This window comes from Lithobates pipiens, unplaced genomic scaffold (assembly GCF_037356315.1).
Source record: "Lithobates pipiens isolate NorthernLeopardFrog02 unplaced genomic scaffold, aLitPip1_a1.2 Scaffold_37, whole genome shotgun sequence".
Taxonomy (NCBI): Eukaryota; Metazoa; Chordata; class Amphibia; order Anura; family Ranidae; genus Lithobates; species Lithobates pipiens.
This window is the reverse complement of record NW_027507825.1, coordinates 16,093,374-16,115,067: the sequence shown is the minus strand read 5'-3', so window position 1 is coordinate 16,115,067 and position 21,694 is coordinate 16,093,374. Positions and strand designations below refer to the sequence as shown.

The 21,694-nt window shown below is 46.9% G+C and overlaps 1 protein-coding gene across 7 annotated transcripts in view; it reads right to left on the bottom strand.

Annotated features, from left to right (window-relative positions):
* Positions 1–21,140, bottom strand: part of TTC7B (tetratricopeptide repeat domain 7B) — a 225,331-nt gene extending 204,191 nt beyond the window's left edge. For 3 of the 7 annotated variants that reach the window (XM_077466766.1, XM_077466765.1, XM_077466767.1), the window contains exons 1-3: positions 20,949–21,139; positions 17,435–17,589; positions 4,321–4,489 (exon numbers count right to left, since the gene is read on the bottom strand). In XM_077466766.1, coding sequence (XP_077322892.1) covers positions 4,321–4,489; positions 17,435–17,589; positions 20,949–21,069 — 445 coding nt within the window. In that variant the 5' untranslated portion in view covers positions 21,070–21,139. Of the gene's footprint in view, positions 1–4,320; positions 4,490–17,434; positions 17,590–20,948 lie in introns of all 7 variants that reach the window. The other 4 variants (XR_013269953.1, XM_077466764.1, XM_077466768.1 and 1 more) reach the window with 2 other exon arrangements.
* Positions 21,141–21,694: the final 554 nt, after the last annotated feature.

Here is a 21,694-nt window from a genome sequence, read left to right as displayed (position 1 = left end):
TGTCGGCCGCCCGAGGCCGACCCGTCCCTCGGCGCCGCCATTCCTTGTAAGGGAAACAGGCAGTGGAGCCTTACGGCTTCACTGCCCGTTTCCTACTGCGCATGCGCGAGTCACGCAGCGCTTTGTGAATGGGACGCGCTGTGTTCTGGAACACACAGTTCCCAGAACACAGCGCGACCCATTACCCAGAAGACGCCGCATGGAGGAGAGAAGAAAGAGAGAAGAAAGAAGATCTCCGCGGAGGAGGAAGAGGAAGATTAGGATTATGTGCCTAGCAACAGGCACTTCTGGTAAGTAAAAAAAAAAATTTTTTTTAATTTTTTTTTTTTTTTTTAGATTTTTTTATAATTTTTAATTTTTTTTTCCAGGGTGGCCCTCCACTTTAATATGTGTGTGTATATATATATATATATATATATATATATATATATATATATATATATATATATATATATATATATATATATTAATTATATTATATATTATATTATATATGTGTGTAAAAATATTCACCAACAAAGCATTTGCAGAAGTTAATGGTTTATCATTTATAAAATAGACGTGTAAAAAAAAAATAAAAAAAAAAAAAAAACAGGAAAATAATTAAATGGACGACAATAGGGAGTTAAGGCTGATTAGAGTAAATTATGGGTCATTAAGGGGCTAAACAGAGGAACATTTGTTCATCCCTTTGATCTGCAGATGAAGAACAGAAAGATTCAAAAAGAAACAATGTTTCTTTATATTTTAGTGTTTCAGTGGCGCAATGTTGTTAGCTGCTTTTTTTTTTTTTTTTTTGACACCTCCAATTCCCGGACTTCTTTAACACTTCAGCTGTCAACAGGGGAGACCCGCTGACAGCTCAAAGAACCGAGCCTGAAAGCATCGGTGCATTTGCACAAGTTCCGATACTTGTGCAAATACTCGGTACCGATACCAATACTAGTATCGGTGCAACCCTAATAGGAAGGAATGGGTTGGAACATTTGGCCTTTCTGCCTTGGATGCTATAGTAGGACCTTATCCCAGCACCGATGACAAGAATTGGTGAAGTACTACATTTGCTAAGGAAGAAAATGGAAGATAGTCTTCCTTTTCTACCGAGGTCCAAAATTGCAATGCAGGCATCTCTTAACCCCTTCCCGCCAAGCGCAAGCAGATGTGCATACTCGGCTTCCGGGGGGTATACCGGGATGATGCCCGCACCTGCAGGCATCATTCCGTACCGTTTTTTAGAGCAGGCGATTGACTTTCCAGCCATAACAACCGATGCAGCGAAAAGCCGCTTGGCTGTTATGCCGGAGGAGCGGGAGGGGACGCCCCCCCCTCCCGCCGCTGTTACCGGTGCTCCCGCTCGATCGGGAGCACTGATCTCACATCCGCCGCTTCCAGCGGCTAAGGAGGGACTGGAATGACGCCGTAAATGGCGTCATTCCAGTCTCTTAATTGTAAACACGGAAGCGACGTCATGACGTAACTTCCTGTTTACTCGGCTGCCAATGGCGCCGGATTTAAAAAAAATATACAGTATTCAGAATCGCAGTTTTCGGCGATTCTGAATACTTTGAACTGTAAAGGAGGGGTGGGTGGTCTTTTAGACCCCTGATCCCTCCATAAAGAGTACCTGTCACCATCTATTACTGTCACAAGGGATGTTTACATTCCTTGTAACAGCAATAAAAGTGATCAAATTATTATTATTTTTTAAAACAATTAATTTAAAAATTTATAAAATAAATAAGAATTTTTTTTTTAAAGCGCCCCCCCCCCCCCCATCGCCACGAGCTCGCGCAGCAAAGAAAGTGCATACGGAAGTCGCGCCCACATATGTAAATGGTGTTCAAATCACACATATGAGGTATCGTCGCAATCATCAGAGCGAGAGCAATAATTCTAGCACTAGACCTCCTCTGTACCTCTAACCTGGTAACCGGATTTTTTTTTTTAAAGCGTCGCCTATTGAGATTTTTAGGTAGCGTAGTTTGTCGTCATTCCACGAGTGCGTGCAATTGTAAAGTGTGACATGTTTGGTATCTATTTACTCGTAACATTATCTTTCACATTATGCAAAAAAATTGGGCTAATTTTATCGTTTCGTTTTTTTTAAATTCATGAAAGTGTCCCTTTCCCCAAAAAGTTGCGTTTTAAATACCGCTGTGCAAATACCGGCGTGACATAAAATATTGCAACAATCAGCGTTTTATTCTCTAAAGTCTCTGCTAAAAAAATATATATATAATGTTTGGGGGTTCCAAGTAATTTTCTAGCAAAAAATCTGGATTTTAGCTTGTAAACACAAAATGTCAAAAATAAGCTTAGTCATGAAAGGGTTAAACTAGACCAGAGGGTCGGACAAACCCCAGGTCACCATGGCAACAAGAAGTTTCAGCCTGGGGTGCTGTCCAATTTCTCCCCACACATCCCCTCCCTATCCCTGTATTATATATTATATATATATATATAAAATACTATGGAACACACCACTACTATATAATTACTAATGTAGAAGTACCATAGAGTTCATGGTAATGACTATTCCTGGTAATATCTCACACATTACTGACTTTCAGTGAATGATGCCTGATAATTGCAGCGCAGGGAGTGAGACTGTCAGTAGGTTATGCTGCAGCCAGCAGGCGGTGAGCAGACAGCGATAAGTGTGCCAGTCCACTTCGGGAAAACTGAATGTCAATTTGTCTCCAGCACACGGCCATTTATTTACATCTGATACTTTCTCCATCTCACACCGACATGCGCTGCCCGTCCGTCTAAAAATAAAACTCATTAGTGACCCGGCACTCGGCTCTTTTAACACAACATTAAACTTAGAGGAGGGTCGGTGGTGTTCAGAAGGATCTCCACTTACTGCATCACCCGAAAATGATGCAACAAGGTGACAAATGCAAGGCCCGACTTTCCCATCCTGTCCGAGAAAGCTGTGTCATATATATATATATATATATATTATATAAAGTTATCTGCATATTAAGCAGCACAGTCAGCACCCAGACTTAAAGTAGTTGTGAACATACAATTTTATAGTCACTTTCTAATACAGTTATACTGTTTTCGCTTTCAGAAATTATCTTTTTTGTTTTACTATGTTAAAAAGTTCTGTCATGTGATCATGTATCTCCTCTTCCTGATAGTGAGGGGGCAAAAGGACCCTGTGCAGACACACAGCATGCCTGCATTCTATAGCCTGTTCAGTCTGAGGCAAGATGTAGGATGTGCCTAAACAGGTAGCATGTGCCGATGGCAGGCTGTGATTGGGGAGGGGGGGGCGCGTGCCGATGGCAGGCTGTGATTGGGGAGGGGGGGCGCGTGCCGATGGCAGGCTGTGATTGGGGAGGGGGGGCGTGCCAATGGCAGGCTGTGATTGGGAGGGGGTGCGTGCCGATGGCAGGCTGTGATTGGGGGGGTGCCTATGGTAGGCGGCGATTGGGGGGGGGTGCCTATGGTAGGCGGCGATTGGGGGGGTGTGCCTATGGTAGGCGGCGATTGGGGGGGGTGTGCCTATGGTAGGCGGCGATTGGGGGGGTGTGCCTATGGTAGGCGGTGATTGGGAGGGGGTGTGTGCCTATTGTAGGCTGTGATTGGGAGGGGGTGTGTGCCTAGGGTAGGCTGTGATTGGGAGGGGGGTGTGCGCCAGAGGGAGGCTGTGATTTGGAGGGTGTGTGTGCCAATGGCAGGCTGTGATTGGCATGGGGAATATGCCAGGGGCCGGCTGTGACTGGCCAGGGGTATGATGGCTGAACAAACTACCTCATACAGGCATGCTTGTGTGTCCTGTACCTCTGAATGCCAAGTCAAAGGATGAAAACTGACCACACTAACACAGATCAGCTTCTGTACTTTGTGTGGTCAGTTTACAACAAGGAAGAAAGGTGAGTGACAGATCGATCGACCAGGTGCTTCAGATGGAAGAAGTACATGTCTGTCTTCTTCCAACAACAGTGATCTGCCTGCAATGCACAGAGACCCAGTGATGGCATCACTGAAAATAAAATAAGGTAAGCAATGAAAACAAATGTTCTATAGAAATAAAAATGCACAGCACTTTACAAAATAAAAGGGAGACATTATATTTACAATACAATACAATACAAGAGGGTTCAGGTCTAAAAATCTATACATCCATTTACTACAGCATGCAATATATATTTGCATGTTGTCCGTCTACAAAACAGGTACACGTTCTAAGTAAAGGTTTAGAATATAGAGACAAATCACATAGTATAGAGAAGTGGTGCCCCCTGGTGGTCGGACCAAAGTGGAACAAGGGAAGATTGTTCAGATATTCTCTAATGATCACAATACCTTTGGTAGAGAAAGCTTCAGCAATCATACGCAGTTTGTAAGGAGGTGCGGCCACCAGCTCTACGTCTTCTAGCCCCAGCCATGCGTAGAGGCGGAGAGCTTCCTTATAATCTCCTTCCACATAGTTCAGCTTGGCCATGATCAGGTTGGCTTCCTGCATGAAGTCTGACTGTAGAGAGAGAGAGAACATAGTTAGAAGGTGAAAGTCTGACCATAAAGCTTCCCGATAGCTGTCAGTATATAAAATCATATCCACTGCAAGTGATTCTTCAGCACTTCTATAGAAACGCATTGCACCGAAATGGCTGATCCCAGTATTTCCAGAACACAAGCAGATTAGAAGTTTTTTTATCATTTGAACACATCCGAATCCTCCCACCACCTCATTTTTCTTTTTTTTTTTTTTGTCTTTAACATAACGTTAATTTCTGCAGCCTGGTGACGTCATGTGTCCTTTGTCCCCCAGTAGAGCCTTGGAGGTGGGTTTTCCCTATTGGAACACATAACAATGCTCGTGTATTGATGTGTGAGCCACAATCTGCCTTGCAAGTACTGCCAGTTCAGGCTGGTATGAAGACAAACCCCCAAGGGGGCGTGTCCGTGACAGCCTGGGCTTACAGGAAGTGGGATGAAAAATGCTGCCAATCAATTAATCACCGCACTTTCACCCCCTTCCTGCCCAGGCTATTTGTCAGTTTTCAGCGCTGTCACACTTTGAATGACAATTGCGCGGTCATGCTACACTGTAACCATGTGAAATTGTTAACATTTTCTTCACACAAAGAGCTTTCTTTTGGTTGTATTTAATCACTGCTGGGCTTTAAAAAAATAAAAAGACAAAAAATTTTGGGAAAAAAATAAAAAAATAAAAAAAGAGTTCTTCTTAGTTTCTGTCAGTGAATTTTGTAAATAAGTAATTTTTCTCCTTCACTAATGGGCGCTGATGAGGCGGCACGAATATGCTGCACTTATGGCCACTAATTGGCAGCACTGGTGGGCACGGATAGGCGGCACTGATGGGCAGCACTAATAGCCAGCACTGATTGGCATCATTACTGGCATCATTACTGGCAACTGACTGCTGGCACTTGTGGGCACCGATTGCTGGCAGTGGTGGGCAATCAATTGTAATCCGGTCACTGATGATCAGTGCCCTGATTAAATACCTAGCTGTCCCCTGTGAGGAGATGCCGCTGATCAGCTCTCCTCACACCCTGTCAGTGTGAGGTGAGCAGTGCCAATTACTGGCATCTCCATGTTTACATGTGACTGGCTGTGATTGGATGCAGCCGATCACATGGTTAAAGAGCTGCGGCCTCGGCTCTTTACACAGATCGTAGTCGCCCTGTGTTCTAGCAACACGGTGCGGCTGTGGGGGGGGGGGGGGGGGAGCGGTCTTCAACCTCCTCTTCTCTGGTCCCCCGCTTGCGCTCCTCCTAGGAGGAAGCTGCTCCCCTATGGGGGAATTAGCGCGGGCTTGTTTCAGAGCCGAGCTGCCTGTATCTATACGCACAGACGGTGGGGCTCGGTCCGATTGACAGCAGTAGTAGCCAATGGAGGGACTGGAAGTGAGGAGAGAGAAGAGTTACAGATGTGATCAGCGAAGAAATGCATAAAAAAAAAAAAAAAAAAAGAAGTATAAATGTTTAGGCTTTATAACCACTTTATTATGATAATTAGACAGTCCGGGTTTGCAGAAGCAGAGGATGGAAAAAACACCATACACGACAAATTTTAATCCGCAGCGCTCGCCTGACATCCGTTGTCATTATTAATGGAGCCGTGTGCGCCGAGCTGGACCGGCAAGCTGATAGCCCTCCCATCTGTCTCCAGCCATTACAATATTAAACAGCTGGCCTCCAACCAAATCACACACTCATTAGACTAATTGCACCGCACATTTCTATCTCTGCTGGGCGGCTAACCCTTTATACACCAACACCGGTGATATTACAGGGGAGCCGGGGGCGTCTGTATAGGGGGGGGAATGGAGGTCAAAGTCCAGGCTGACATTCTGCAAGCTAATTAACCACTTCCCACCCAGGCCAATTCTGACATTTCTCTCCTACATGTAAAATTCATCATTTGTTTGCTAGAAAATTACACAGAACCCCCAAAAATTATCCTTTTTTTTTTTTAGCAAAAATCCTAGAGAATACAATGGCGGTCGTATCTCGCACAGCAATTTTTTTTTAACAAAACAAAAAACACAACAACACATTAAAGTTAGCCAATTTTTTTTGCATAATGTGAAAGATGAAGCTATGCCGAGTAAATAGATACCCAACATGTCACGCTTCAAAATTGCACGCGCTCGTGGGATGGCGCCAAACTTTGATACTTAAAAATCCCCATAGGTGAAGCTTTAAATTTTTTTTACTGGTTACATATTTTGAGTTACAGAGGAGGTCCAGGGCTAGATTTATCTCGCTCTAAACATTCATGGCGATGCCTCACATGTGTGGCTTGAACACCGTTTTCATATGTGGGTGGGACTTACGTATGCGTTCGCTTCTGCATGCGAGCACATGGGGACAGGGGCGCTTTCAATTTTTTTTTTTTTTTTTTTAGTTCGACACAAAAATTTTTTATTACGTTTATTCCTATTACAAGGAATGTAACATCCCCTGTAATAGGAATATGGCATGACAGGTCCTTTTTACAATAAGACCCCATATCTCATCTCCAGGCTGGGAAGCCTAAAATAAAAAACAATCATGGCTTCCCAGCCGAGGCGGCACTGTTTTCTTGTTTTTTTTTTTATGCAGAGGCCGGGCGTGACATCAAAACATCTCGCCCAGTCTCCAAATGATCATAGAGACTCTGGCGACCATCTGATCCGCCGGAAATCTCTATGATCCCCATCCGGGGGGCCGACAGATAAGTTCTCAGACTCACCGATGGAAGCGGTGAGTCGGTAGAAGCACCAGTGGGTGGCGGGAGGGTCGTCCCCTCCGGCCGCCCATAAGAATGATCAAGCTGCAAATCATCATTCTTATGGTGAAGGGAATCGCCAGCTGAAAAAGCCGATATCTGAATGATGCCTGTAGCTGCACCCAACATTCAGATATAGCCTCGCAAAATCAAGGACGTCCCCGGACGCCCTCCCAGCGCGAAGTGGTAAAGAGAAAAAGAGAAGAGAGAAAATGAAGTTGACCTGCATGGAAGCTTGAGCTCCTAGCTCTCTCATAGCCCACAGCTCCACGGCCTTTTAGGGGACTTTCTGCACCCGTACATGGGTGGATCCAGGAGAACCCGATCCTCCAAAGCATGGGGATCATCCCAACCTCCTCCCGGGGCTGCCTCCACCTCCTCAAGGTGGTCTCCACCACAGCAAGCTTTTCCAGCTCCAGCCCATCCAGGGAGCACACCCGAGTCTGCACGGCTGGCGCCCAGGATGCAACCAAACCCCCGATGGACACAGTGAGTCACCCCCAGAATATTGCCTCCCAGGTGGCGGCACCATGCGGGACACAGCCCGCTGCACTAGGCCTAACCCTCACCTCGTATACACAGTGTACAGACACCTTCCCGAAGCTGCTGCGCACAGCTTCAGACCCTGGCCTGACCACAGGCGGTCCCAGCTCTCCTCCTTCAGTGGGCTCGGAGGACTTCCCATCCCTACCAGGCCCCACGCACATGCAGCTGTCTCACAGGCAGAGCCCCAATGGAGACCCACGCCACGCCTACTCCTGCCTCCCCCTAAATCACAGAGACAATCCCGCTCCAGGGACCCTGGCTCTTCAGGGAGGGGTGCAGACTTCACCCGCTACCTATGCCCATGCAGTCAGCTCTTCGGTCCGCATTCATACAGGGGACCCGACTACGCGGCCCTTCTCTCCGTCCAAGATCACGACACGGGAGTGACCCCCAAATGAGCCCCAAAACGCAGGCCCAGATCACCGCTTCCCTGCGACCTCAATCGTCATCCTCACCTCCTCACTTCTTGCTGCCGCAATTTCTGATCTCAGACATATACCGGCTACTTAATTCCTACTCTATACCAAATCAGGGTAAATATGCCTACACGCTCCGCTGGGAAAAGCTATCGGGAGAAGAAATCCCTGAGATGACGTGGCAGACGATCTGGTTCCCAAGTGGCTAAAAGCTCCTCTACAGAGAGAATGCTTATAAAATTCTTTACTTTTGATACCCAACATCGGACGTGCTCCATGCTATCTAGCTGCTGCTACCAGGGGGACCAAAGGTAAAGAATAAAAGATGAAGCGAATGGAAAAAAAATGACAGCTAGATTACAGGATAGGCTGGAAATGCAGGATAAGGTCTGGGAGGAGTGGCACCGCCGGGAGGACCCACCCTGAGCCGATGGTTGAGCTACTACCTTACTTTCCCATCTTCTCTTTCTTATCTTACTTCTTCAACTCTTTTTTTTTTTTTCTCTTTTATGTTTTCTCTCACACTCATTAAAGCGGAGGTCCACCCTAAAGTGGACCTCCGCTCATCGGAACCCTCCCCCCCTCCGGCGCCACAATTGGCACCTTTCAGGGGGGAGGGGGGTGCAGATACCTGTACAGTACAGGTATTCTGCACCCACTTCCGGGATAGCTCTCTGCGGAAAGGGGCGTATATTACGCCCCTATCCGCAAGTGCCCGCCCCTTTCCGCAAGTGCCCCGCTGCCTGCTGGGAAACACACAGATCCCAGAGGCAGCGGGGACCGTCCTTATTGCGCAGCGCGATTTTGCGCATGCGCAGTAGGGAACCGGGAAATGAAGCCGAAAGGCTCCATTTCCTGATTCCCATACCCAAGATGGCGGCGGCAGCACCCGACATACGATCTACAGATCGGCTTCGGGTGCCGACATCGCGGGCGCGCTGGACAGGTAAGTGTCACTATTTTAAAAGTCAGCAGCTGCAGTATTTGTAGCTGCTGGCTTTAAGAAAAAAAAAAAAAACGCGGAGTCCCGGTGGACTCCCGCTTTAAGCTATGGCAAACTTTAATTATCTAACGGTTCATAGTATGATTTAGCAATGGTACTGCACCAATTTCTGCTACAATGTTTATACTGGCTATATTCCTGCTCTAGTAATGCCTGGAACTTACTGTGTTCTGTCTATGTTCTTTTACCTGCTGAGATAACTAATAAAACTGTTATTTAAAAAAAAAAAGAGAAAAATTATGTGCCTCAGCACATAAAGGGCACAAAAACTTTCATTAAATTCCTCAAAGGATATAAATCCATTTTGTGGAAATGCCTTAGAACCACCAGATATTACCTAGTAAAAGTAGCAGTGACACCATCGCTGTGCTGTACATAGCCTAGGCCAGTGATGGCGGACGACGGCACCCCAGATGTCTTGGAACTACATTTCCCACAATGCCCAACTACACTGCGGAGTGCATGAGCATCATGGGAAATGTAGTTCCACAACATCTGGGGTGCCAAGGTTCGCCATCACTGGCCTAGGCAAACAGCATAAGTGTGGGAGGGGGGGACCAGCAGGCTCCACCCACTGCAGAAAACTACAGGAAGGGGCGGAGACAAGACCAGTCACTCTGCACAAGGAGAGTCAGTGGTCCCTCCTCAGGTGATCACAGATTCGGGGAAAAGAGCTAATCACAGATGTTCACAGTGTAAACAGAATTTGCTGGTTATTGGCAATCCTGCCCCTGCGCTGACAGTGCATGAGGAGAGGAGAGTCGATAAACAGCAATTCACACAGGGGACATCTACACTGATAATCAGGGCATTGATCATCAGTCTCCTGATTATTAGTGCAGTCCCAACAGTGCCCACTAGTTCTGCCAATCAGTGCCCACCAGTGCTGCCTCATCAGCACACATCAGTGAAGGAGAAAAATGACTTATTTACATAATTTTAACATAAACGAAGAAAAACTTTTTTTCTTCAAAAATTTCAGTCTCATTTCATTGATTAGCAAAAAATAACACCACCACCCCCACCCCGTGGTGATTAGGGATCACCAAAAGAAAGCGGTCTAAAAAAAAAAAAAATTATAAAAATGTCATATGGTTACAGTGTAGCATGACCACGCAATTGTCATTGTCAATTGCGGCAGCACTGAAAACTGGCCTGGGCAGGAAGGGGTGAAAGCGCCCAGTAGGTAAGGGGTTAAGTGAACAAGCTGAAGTTAGAAGCCAATTGGTTACCATGCACAGCTGCATCCAATTTGGAGTGCTCCACTTTTAGTAAATCTCCCCCATTCTGTCTGCTCACTGGTGACTATAATCCTCCCCTTCTTCAAATACAGTCATGTGACGGCGGGTGACGGTCTGCCGCTCTACGGTTGTGCGGACGAGGCATTATTCTGCACTCTGAGAAATTGCTCTTCCTACACGACGGCTGTCATTAGAAGGATCATTAGTCACTTTACCGGAGCCCATCTGAAAAATCTTCTCTCATCAGCACAAAAAAAAGGAGGAGGAGAGCGCTCCTGTTCCAGATTATCACTCGAATATTGCTAATGCAGATTACAGTGCAGCTCCGTCCCGTCCCGCCACCTCCCGTGTGGCAGATTTACTGCTCGCTTCTCGGAGACAAAGATTCTTTGTACAAAACAAAATCCAACCTTTTAGCCGCCGTTCACAGTGGTGTAACTTGTCAGGTGATTTGACAGTTCCAAATCGCATGACAAGTCGCAGGCCATGGAATCGGTCATATCGCTGAGATTATGGAAAAGGTTCCTGCGCTACTTTTTACGCATTTCATTGCAACTTGCAAAGTCTTCTGTTAAATGAAGTCGCAAGCGGCGGTGCAAAATGCATGGATGTGCGGCTTTGAAATTGCGCTGAAGTAGCAGGACCGTTGTGAACCGGGGCTCAAGCTGAAGTTTAACCATTTACTTACTGGCCACTTAAACTCCCCTCCTGTCCAGACCAATTTTCAGCACTGTCGCACTTTGAATGACAATTGCGCAGTCATACAACACCCCCCCCCCCCCCCACCCTCGTGTAAGTGGTAAGTGAGTCTGAGTAACTAACTGAAAACTCAGGGCTAGTGTACCCACAGACCGTGGTGGGTAGTTGTATAGGTGTGGCGAATGAACATGCATCGTATGATGTATGGTATATGGGCGAAAAGATTGTGAACAACAATCAATTAACAAACGAAACCTCAGCCCATATGTATCTGTAGACGTGACAGATCCTGACATGCGAACCCTAGCTAACTGACCCAGGTACAAACATGAACACAGATACAATGAGACATGACAATCAACAAAGACGAAAAACTACCAGAGTATGCCATAAGTGAACAACGCCCCTCTGAAACTCTGAGGCTGAACACCGAGGCTGGAATGCTATGACAGAAATGCTGGGCAGCAACGCCAAGACAGAAAACGCCAAGACAGAAAACGCCAAGACAGAAAATGCTTAGCCCTTGTATACACGGTCGGAGATTCCGACGGAATGTGTCCGATCGGACCGTTTTGTCGGATATTCCGAACTGTGTGTGGTCTCCATCGGACTGTTTCCGTCGGAGTATCCGACGGACCAAATTTTCCAACCTGTTGGTAAAATTTTCCGACAAAATGCTCCGATCGGACATACTCCGATCATGTGTAGAGAATTCAGATTGGACAAAGTGCCACGCATGCTCGGATCAAATTCCTACACCAAAGCTATTGGCTACTAGCCTGAACGTAGGCCTGTCGTAATGAAATAACGTCATCACATTCTGCACGATCGGATTTCCCGACAACTTCGTCCAACCGTGTGTATACAACAGTTTCGGACAAAATCAGACGGATTTGGTTGTTGGAATCTCCGACCGTGTGTACAAAGGCTAAGACAGCAAAAAAGCTAAGACAGAAACGCCGGGAGGCAGAGACGCGATGGCGGGAAATGCCGGGGGGCAGAGACGCGATGGCGGGAAATGCCGGGGGGCAGAGACGCGATGGCGGGAAATGCCGGGGGGCAGAGACGCGATGGCGGGAAATGCCGGGGGGCAGAGACGCGATGGCGGGAAATGCCGGGGGGCAGAGACGCGATGACGGGAAATGCCGGGGGGCAGAGACGCGATGATGGGAAATGCCGGGGGGCAGAGACGCGATGACGGGAAATGCCGGGGGGCAGAGACTCAATGACGGGAAATGCTGGGGGGCAGAGACGCAATGACAGACATGCACAGACATGCTGGGCAGCACGCCACGACCGAAATGCTGGACAGAACGCCACGACCGAAATGCTGGACAGAACGCCACGACCGAAATGCTGGACAGAACGCCACGACCGAAATGCTGGACAGAACGCCACGACCGAAATGCTGGACAGAACGCCACGACCGAAATGCTGGACAGAACGCCACGACCGAAATGCTGGACAGAACGGCAGAACACTATGACAGAAAAAGCTGGACAGAAAACACTAAGACAGAAAAAAGCTGGACAGAAAAAAGCTGGACAGAAAACACTATGACAGAAAAAGCTGGACAGAACGCTGGCTGCGATAGAATCCCATCACAATCCCATCCCCCCCCCCCCCCCCATGAGCACCGGGAGAAACCGGCGGTCCGCCCCCCTTGTGGAGCCAGATATACCTTGTGGAGCCAGAGGAGAGGAGCAGGTGGCGGCAGATGACTAACCCCCCCCCCCCACCAGGTGTGCGGCTCTCGTGGGGATAGTTGTACCGATCAACCCCCCCCACTGGGAGAATCGGCGGGTGGCCGCCACATGTAGAAGTATGTGCATGCGGAGAGAGGAGCTGGCAGGGTGGCCAATCACCCACCCCCCCTCCCCCACACCGGAAGAATCAGCGGGGGCCGGAGCAATATGTACATGGGGATAGAGAGGAGCTGGCGGTGGCCGATCACAACGCCCCCCCCCCCCCCCCACACCGGGAGAAATCGGCGGGCGGCCGACACATGGAGCAATAAGTACATGGAGAGAGGGAGGGCGGGGAGAGTATGAGGTGGAACATGGATGGACGGATGCACCCCCTGCTCCCCACCGGCATGAACGCCAGGAGAAGAGGGCGGCACGCTGGCCAGATGGAGTAGTGGGGGAAGTGGGTGGTGGAGGAAAGATGGACTGCCCCCCCCCCCTCCCCACCATGAGCACCGGAAGAAGCGGCGGCTGCCTCCCCCCATGATGCTTGAACATGGGCTGCAAGGGCGGACAGGCAGGGCGGACTCCACAAAGCCTGTGGAACCCAGGGATGGCGGGGGGGGGGACCATTGCTATGGCCGACCGCCGCTCTGAAAAGTAGCCTCACCCAGAAACACTGGCCCCAACAGAGGAGGAGGATTAAAAAGCCTTCCCAGGCTCCTCCCACAAATACGGAGCCCCCAGAAATGTAATTTCTTGCTTGTGCGATTGGATCACTGATTAGTCTGCACTAAGATACAAGTCGGATTTCCCAAAATGTCATTTTTGCTGATATACTCTCAAAGGGACCCTGAGACTTTCCTCATTAGAGCCCTGCAAGTGCAGCAACCGATTGACAATTATGAAATCACTCCCATTAGATCCATTTTGCACATGGGAGTGATGATCCCTGGTCTCCGGCCCTCCAGCACTGTGCAGGATCACTTTTTTTAGGAATTGTTATCTCAGCTTTCCCAGGATCCCCGCCTGAAAGAGCAGTGACATCACCCTCACCTAGGTAAGCCTGACAATAACCACTTCCAGACCAGGCCTTTTATGGCACGTTTTGATTACATGTAACAATAATTTTTTTTTTTTGCTAGAAAATCACTTAGGGCCGGTTCACACTGCGACGCGAGGCGAGGCGACACGGCTCGCCTCGCCTCGCTCCCGCAAGTCGCCCCCATTCTGTACAATGGAACCGTTCTGAGAGGAGCGACTCGAGTCGCTCCGACTCAGAAAAAAGGTTCCTGTACTACTTTGGGGCGACTTCGGGGGCGACTTGCATTGACTTCTATACAGAAGTCCTCTGCAAGTCGCCGCTGAGGTCCGTGCAGGTCGCGGCGAGGCAAGTCGGAGACGCCTCGCCGCGCATCACTGTGTGAATCGGCCCTTAGAATCCCCAAACATTAGATAATTTTTAAAGCAGATGCCCTAGAGAATAAATTGGTGGGTGTTGCATTTTTTTTTGTGTCACACGGTATTTGAGCACCACTCTTTTTCAAATGCAATTTTGGGGAAAAAATAAAAATGTATTTTTTAATTTTAATGTAAACAAAAAACTGAATACATAACCCAATTTATTTGAAAATATAGAAGATGATGTTACTCTGTGTAAATAGAAACACATCACGCTTTAATGACCCTGCAATGGCGACAAACAATGTAAATTTTACTATCTATAGGCAAAGATTTTAAAGCCTTTACAGGTTACCACTTTAGATTTACAGAGGAGGTCTGGTGCTAGAATTACTGCCCATGATCGGATGTTCATGGCGATACCTCATATGCGCGGGATGATCGACATTTGCGTGCATGAGGGACCGATGCACATGTTCGCCTTTGCAAGTTCGCCTTATTGCTGTTTTTGATGCAAACCTCCCTTGTGACAGTAATAGGCAGTGACAGACCCTCTTTTGTAGACCCCAGATCTCTCCATAAAGAAGACCTGTCTTACACACCCCAGATCTCTCTATAAAGAGGACCTGTCTTATAGACCCCAGATCTCGCTATAAAAAGAGGACCTGTCTTATAGACCCCAGATCTCGCTATAAAAAGAGGACCTGTCTTATAGACCCCAGATCTCGCTATAAAAAGAGGACCTGTCTTATAGACCCCAGATCTCGCTATAAAAAGAGGACCTGCCTTATAGACCCCAGATCTCGCTATAAAAAGAGGACCTGCCTTATAGATCTCGCTATAAAAAGAGGACCTGCCTTATAGATCTCGCTATAAAAAGAGGACCTGCCTTATAGATCTCGCTATAAAAAGAGAACCTGCCTTATAGACCCCAGATCTCGCTATAAAAAGAGGACCTGCCTTATAGACCCCAGATCTCGCTATAAAAAGGAGGACCTGCCTTATAGACCCCAGATCTCGCCATAAGGAGGACCTGTCTTCTAGACCTCAGATCTCGCCATAAAGAGGACCTGTCTTCTAGACCCCAGATCTCACCATAAAGAGGACCTGTCTTCTAGACCCCAGATCTCACCATAAAGAGGACCTGTCTTCTAGACCCCAGATCTCACCATAAAGAGGACCTGTCTTCTAGACCCCAGATCTCACCATAAAGAGGACCTGTCTTCTAGACCCCAGATCTCACCATAAAGAGGACCTGTCTTCTAGACCCCAGATCTCACCATAAAGAGGACCTGTCTTCTAGACCCCAGATCTCACCATAAAGAGGACCTGTCTTCTAGACCCCAGATCTCACCATAAAGAGGACCTGTCTTCTAGACCCCAGATCTCACCATAAAGAGGACCTGTCTTCTAGACCCCAGATCTCACCATAAAGAGGACCTGTCTTCTAGACCCCCAGATCTCACCATAAAGAGGACCTGTCTTCTAGACCCCCAGATCTCACCATAAAGAGGACCTGTCTTCTAGACCCCCAGATCTCACCATAAAGAGGACCTGTCTTCTAGACCCCCAGATCTCACCATAAAGAGGACCTGTCTTCTAGACCCCCAGATCTCACCATAAAGAGGACCTGTCTTCTAGACCCCCAGATCTCACCATAAAGAGGACCTGTCTTCTAGACCCCCAGATCTCACCATAAAGAGGACCTGTCTTCTAGACCCCCAGATCTCACCATAAAGAGGACCTGTCTTCTAGACCCCAGATCTCACCATAAAGAGGACCTGTCTTCTAGACCCCAGATCTCACCATAAAGAGGACCTGTCTTCTAGACCCCAGATCTCACCATAAAGAGGACCTGTCTTCTAGACCCCAGATCTCACCATAAAGGAGGACCTGTCTTCTAGACCCCAGATCTCACCATAAAGAGGACCTGTCTTCTAGACCCCAGATCTCACCATAAAGAGGACCTGTCTTCTAGACCCCAGATCTCACCATAAAGAGGAACTGCCTTCTAGACCCCAGATCTCACCATAAAGAGGACCTGCCTTCTAGACCCCAGATCTCTCCATAAAGAGGACCTGTCTTCTAGACCCCAGATCTCTCCATAGATATGTCCTGTTTATGGAGAGATCAGGGGTCTATAAGACAGGTCCTCTTTATGGAGAAAATTGGTGTCCTGAATTTAACCTCTGACCTTATAAGCATTCAAAACCCCAAGAATTTGCGTTTTGGAATACTTTTGATTTTTACAAAATGGCACTGCTGACATGACAAGTAATGTCATGTCATTGCTTCCAGGTTACCATAGTGGAGACCCAATCACAGCCGATCCCGACATTGTATGGGTTTCATACTAGTCAGCGGACCTGCCGGCAGATTGCTGGGTCTCTCGGTTGACTGGGAGAGCCTGAGCAAGATGCAGAAGATGGCGAGAGGATGTCCCCTTCCACTGCTTGTAGTGGCAATCCAGCAGCTAGTTAGCCGCTCCAATTGCTATTACAAGAAAGCCGATTGTCGGCTCTAAAAATAAAAAAGGTATCGGGGTGATGCCTGCAGCTGCATATACAACCACTTGAAGTCAAATGACGTACCAGGCATGCGATTTGGTGGGAAGAGGATAAGGCTGGTATTTCTAATCATTTTTTTTTCAATGCTTATTTTATTTATAGCTTTCACTTAGGGGGTTGACTTATGAAAAAATAGCTGCTCGAACATGCCACTGTGCAAAGCCATCACGAAAAATCACAGTCATTTGCCTAATATGTTTATTATAGTGGCCACTCACGGGTCACGGGAGATAAATGTATTAGGCCCGATGATGTTGATGGCTGTACAAGGGATTCACACATTTACACAGGATAGTTAAACAGACCCCTTAATGTTTTTTAATGAGTAAGTGGGGGATTTCCAGATAAGTAGACCTAAACCCTTTTGTATCTTCTCCCACAAAGTACTAACCTCTAAAGAGCTTTGGATAGCATTTGGGTATCAGTTGCAGGACACAAATCTGTGTGCAGGGAGTGATTCTGATTGGCTGCATAGACAGTCAGCAGCAATGTCTGCATACAGATCCCATCAACACAAACTCCCACTGGTTGCTACAAACTATGTGAACCTTTTCTCCCCCACAGATACAGAGATGAAGTGACATCTGAGTGAGAAGCCGGAGGGGGTCAGCTATGGCAGTACCTTGAGGTTCCCTCTGTCAAGAGCGGCTGTCAGGTGCTTGCGGACATCAGTTAGCTTCTGCCGGGGCCCCTGAGGGCTGGCTCCTTGCTTGACGGGGTTCTCCTTTAAGTATTGCTCCAGTCCAGTCTCCCCCAACAGCAGCTCGGCCATGTCATCTGGAAAACACATAGAAACCCGAAACTGAATATGGGAAGAGGAACCAATCAACGATCTGTGTTCCTGCTACTGACAATGTGACATGGTGCAGACAGACGGGGCCCCCCCATGGGGTGCACCGCCAACAGACAGGCCCCCCCCCCCACTGTGGGGTGCACGGCCGACATGCAAGCCCCCCCCCCTGTGAGGTGCACCTCAGACAGACGCCCCCCGTGAGGTGCATACAAGGAACTATCAGACAAGTGTGCTACAGAACCCAACATATACATTCAGATATGAAGAGAGATACTGGAGTACAGTCAGTTTCAATAGAGATGTATAATGTGTAATATATATATATATATATATATATATATATATATATATATATATATATATATATATATATATATATATATATATATATATATATTTTTTTTTTTTTTTTTTTTTTTTAACAAAAAAAAAAAAAAAAAAAACACTCATATACACACAGTGGGGACGGAAAGTATTCAGAGCCCCTTAAATTTTTCACTCTGTTATATTGCAGCCATTTGCTAAAATCATTTAAGTTCATGTTTTTTCCTCATTAATGTACACACAGCACCCCATATTGACAGAAAAACACAGAATTGTTGACATTTTTACAGATTTATTAAAAAAGAAAAACTGACATATCACATGGTCCTAAGTATTCAGACCCTTTGCTGTGACACTCATATTTAACTCAGGTGCTGTCCATTTCTTCTGATCATCCTTGAGATGGTTGTACACCTTCAGCTGTGTTTGATTATACTGATTGGACTTGATTAGGAAAGCCACACACCTGTCTATATAAGACCTTACATCTCACAGTGCATGTCAGAGCAAATGAGAATCTTGAGGACAAAGTCTCTGCCTGAGGAGCTCAGAGACAGAATTGTGGCAAGGCACGGATCTGGCCAAGGTTACAAAAAAAAATTTCTGCAACTCTTAAAGGGGTTCTGCACTCATAATACAACATTTGCCCATTCTGTTGCCTCTAGTTAATATATCTCATAATGCCACCTGTTTTTTTTTTTTGATTCACCTACCTTTTGTAATCTTCAGTAGTTTATTTTAAACCCCTGCGGCGATGGGCGGTCTCTTGCGGGGATCAGCGTAATTTCCTGTTGAAGCCCGCACTGTCTCCTGGGATCTCGTTCGTGTAATCCCAGGAGACATTGCGGCTAATGCACCCGACATCTCGCGAGATTTCGGGTGCTACAGCCGACATCTCGCGTGATTTTGGTAATTACAGCCGAGATCTCGCGAGATCTCGGCTGTAATTACCAAAATCACGCGAGATGTCGGCTGTAGCACCCGAAATCTCGCGAGATGTCGGCTGTAGCACCCGAAATCTCGCGAGATGTCGGGTGCATTAGCCGCAATGTCTCCTGGGATTACACGAACGAGATCCCAGGAGACAGTGCGGGCTTCAACAGGAAATTACGCTGATCCCCGCAAGAGACCGCCCATCGCCGCAGGGGTTTAAAATAAACTACTGAAGATTACAAAAGGTAGGTGAATCAAAAAAAAAAAACAGGTGGCATTATGAGATATATTAACTAGAGGCAACAGAATGGGCAAATGTTGTATTATGAGTGCAGAACCCCTTTAAGGTTCCTAGGAGCACAGTGGCCTCCATAATCCCTAAATGGAAGACGTTTGGGATGACCAGAACCCTTCCTAGAGCTGGCCGTCCGGCCAATTTGAGCTATCGGGGGAGAAGAGCCTTGGTGAGAGAGGTAAAGAAGAACCCAAAGATCACTGTGGCTGAGCTCCAGAGATGCAGTCGGGAGAAAGTTGTAGAAAGTCAACCATCACTGCAGCCCTCCACCAGTCGGGGCTTTAGGGCAGAGTGGCAAAACACATGAAAGCCCGCACGGATTTTGCTAAAAAAAAAAAAAAAAAAAAAAAAACACCTGAAGGACTTCAAGATGGTGAGAAATAAGATTCTCTGGTCTGATGAGACCAAGATAGAACTTTGTGGCCTTAATTCAAAGCAGTATGTGTGGAGAAAACCAGGCGCTGCTCATCACCTGTCCAATACAGTCCCAACAGTGAAGCATGGTGGTGGCAGCATCATGCTGTGGGGGATGTTTTTCAGCTGCAGGAACAGGACGACTGGTTGCAATCAAGGGAAAGATGAATGCGGCCAAAGTACAGGGATATCCTGGACGAAAACCTTCTCCAGAGTGCTCAGGACCTCAGACTGGGCCAAAGGTTTACCTTCCAACAAGACAATGACCCTAAGCACACAGCGAAAATAACGAAGGAGTGGCTTCACAGCAACTCCGTGACTGTTCTTGAATGGCTCAGCCAGAGCCCTGACTTAAACCCAATTGAGCATCTCTGGAGAGACCTAAAAATGGCCGTCCACCAACATTTACCATCCAACCTGACAGCAGTGGAGAGGATCTGCAAGGAGGCATGGCGGAGGATCCCCAAATCCAGGTGTGAAAAACTTGTGGTATCTTTCCCTAAAAGACTCATGGCTGTATTCGATCAAAAGTGTGCTTCTACTAAATACTGAGCAAAAGGTCTGAATACTTAGGACCATGTGATATTTCAGTTTTTCTTTTTTAATAAATCTGTAAAAATGTCAACAATTCTGTGTTTTTCAGTCAATATGGGGTGCTGTGTGTACATTAATGAGGAAAAAAAATGAACTTAAATGATTTTAGCAAATGGCTGCAAGAGTGAAAAATTTAAGGGGGTCTGAATACTTTCCATCCCCCACTGTGTGATTATATATATATATATATATATATATATATATATATAATTACATATGGTGTAGAGAGCTCAGTCATGTACACAGTGTAATACAGAGAGATGTAGTGTTTATATTATATATATATATATATATATATATATATGGGGGCCCGTCTGTCTGTGGTGCACCCTGTCTGTCCAGAAGAGTGTGTGTGTGTATATATATATATATATATATATATATATATATATATATATATATATATATATATATGTATATGGTGTAGACAGAGAGCTCAGTCATTACACAGTGTAATACAGAGATGTAGTGTTCTATATAGATATATATATATATATATATATATATATATATACAAACCTCCTTATATATACTGTACATCTAGGAGGTATACAGTGTGTGTGTGTATATTATATATATACATATATATATATATATATATATATATATATATATATACACACACACGTTACACAGAGATATAAATAAGAGAGGTATAAACAGATCTGTATGATGATATATATATGGGGGGGGGGGGGGTTCCTGTCACCTCATGTACACCTCCCCCGGTGTTCCCCGGTTCCCTTCTCTCCCCTCCCCCGTGTTCCCCGGTTCTCCCCGCACCGTTGGAGATGAGTTTGGCGGAAAGCTGCCTGACGAGCTCCGGGATCCGATCCCACTGACACTCCGAGCGGCTCCGCTCTATCTCCAGCTCCAGCCGGGATCCGGCCTTCCTAGCCGCCATGTCCGCCTCCGCCGAACCGGAACCCGACGCCGGCCCGGAACACTGCAGTGCCGTACCGGGGAACACAGCGCCACCTATAGACCACTGCCGGGGTACTGCACCCAAGCGCCACTGCTGCTCGGGAAATGAGACTACACTCCCTTCCTACGCAGCGCCACCTGGCGACCATTGCCGAAGAACTGCACCTGAGCGCCTCTTACACAGCGCCACCACTGCTGAGAATAGGAAGACACACACACTCCTACACAGCGCTACCTGGCGGCCAGTGCACAGGAACTGCACCTGAGCGCCTCTCCTACACAGCGCCACCACTGCTTGAGAAGCGAGACTGCAACTCCTCCTACACAGCGCCACCTGGAGATCATTGCCGAGGAACTGCACCTGAGCGTCTCCTACACAGCGATACCAGGCTGCAACTGTTCTCATCTCCAACCACTTATGTTATACAGCGCCACCTGCCATCCACTGCTGGGCACTACAACCACTTCTATCTCCTTATACAAAACACCACCTGGTGGCTACTGCTGAGAACCACAGTTGCACTCTCTGTTAAAGTGGAGGGCCACAATAAAAAAAATAAAAAAAAAATACATAAAAAAAAAATCCTTTAAATACATTAAAAAAA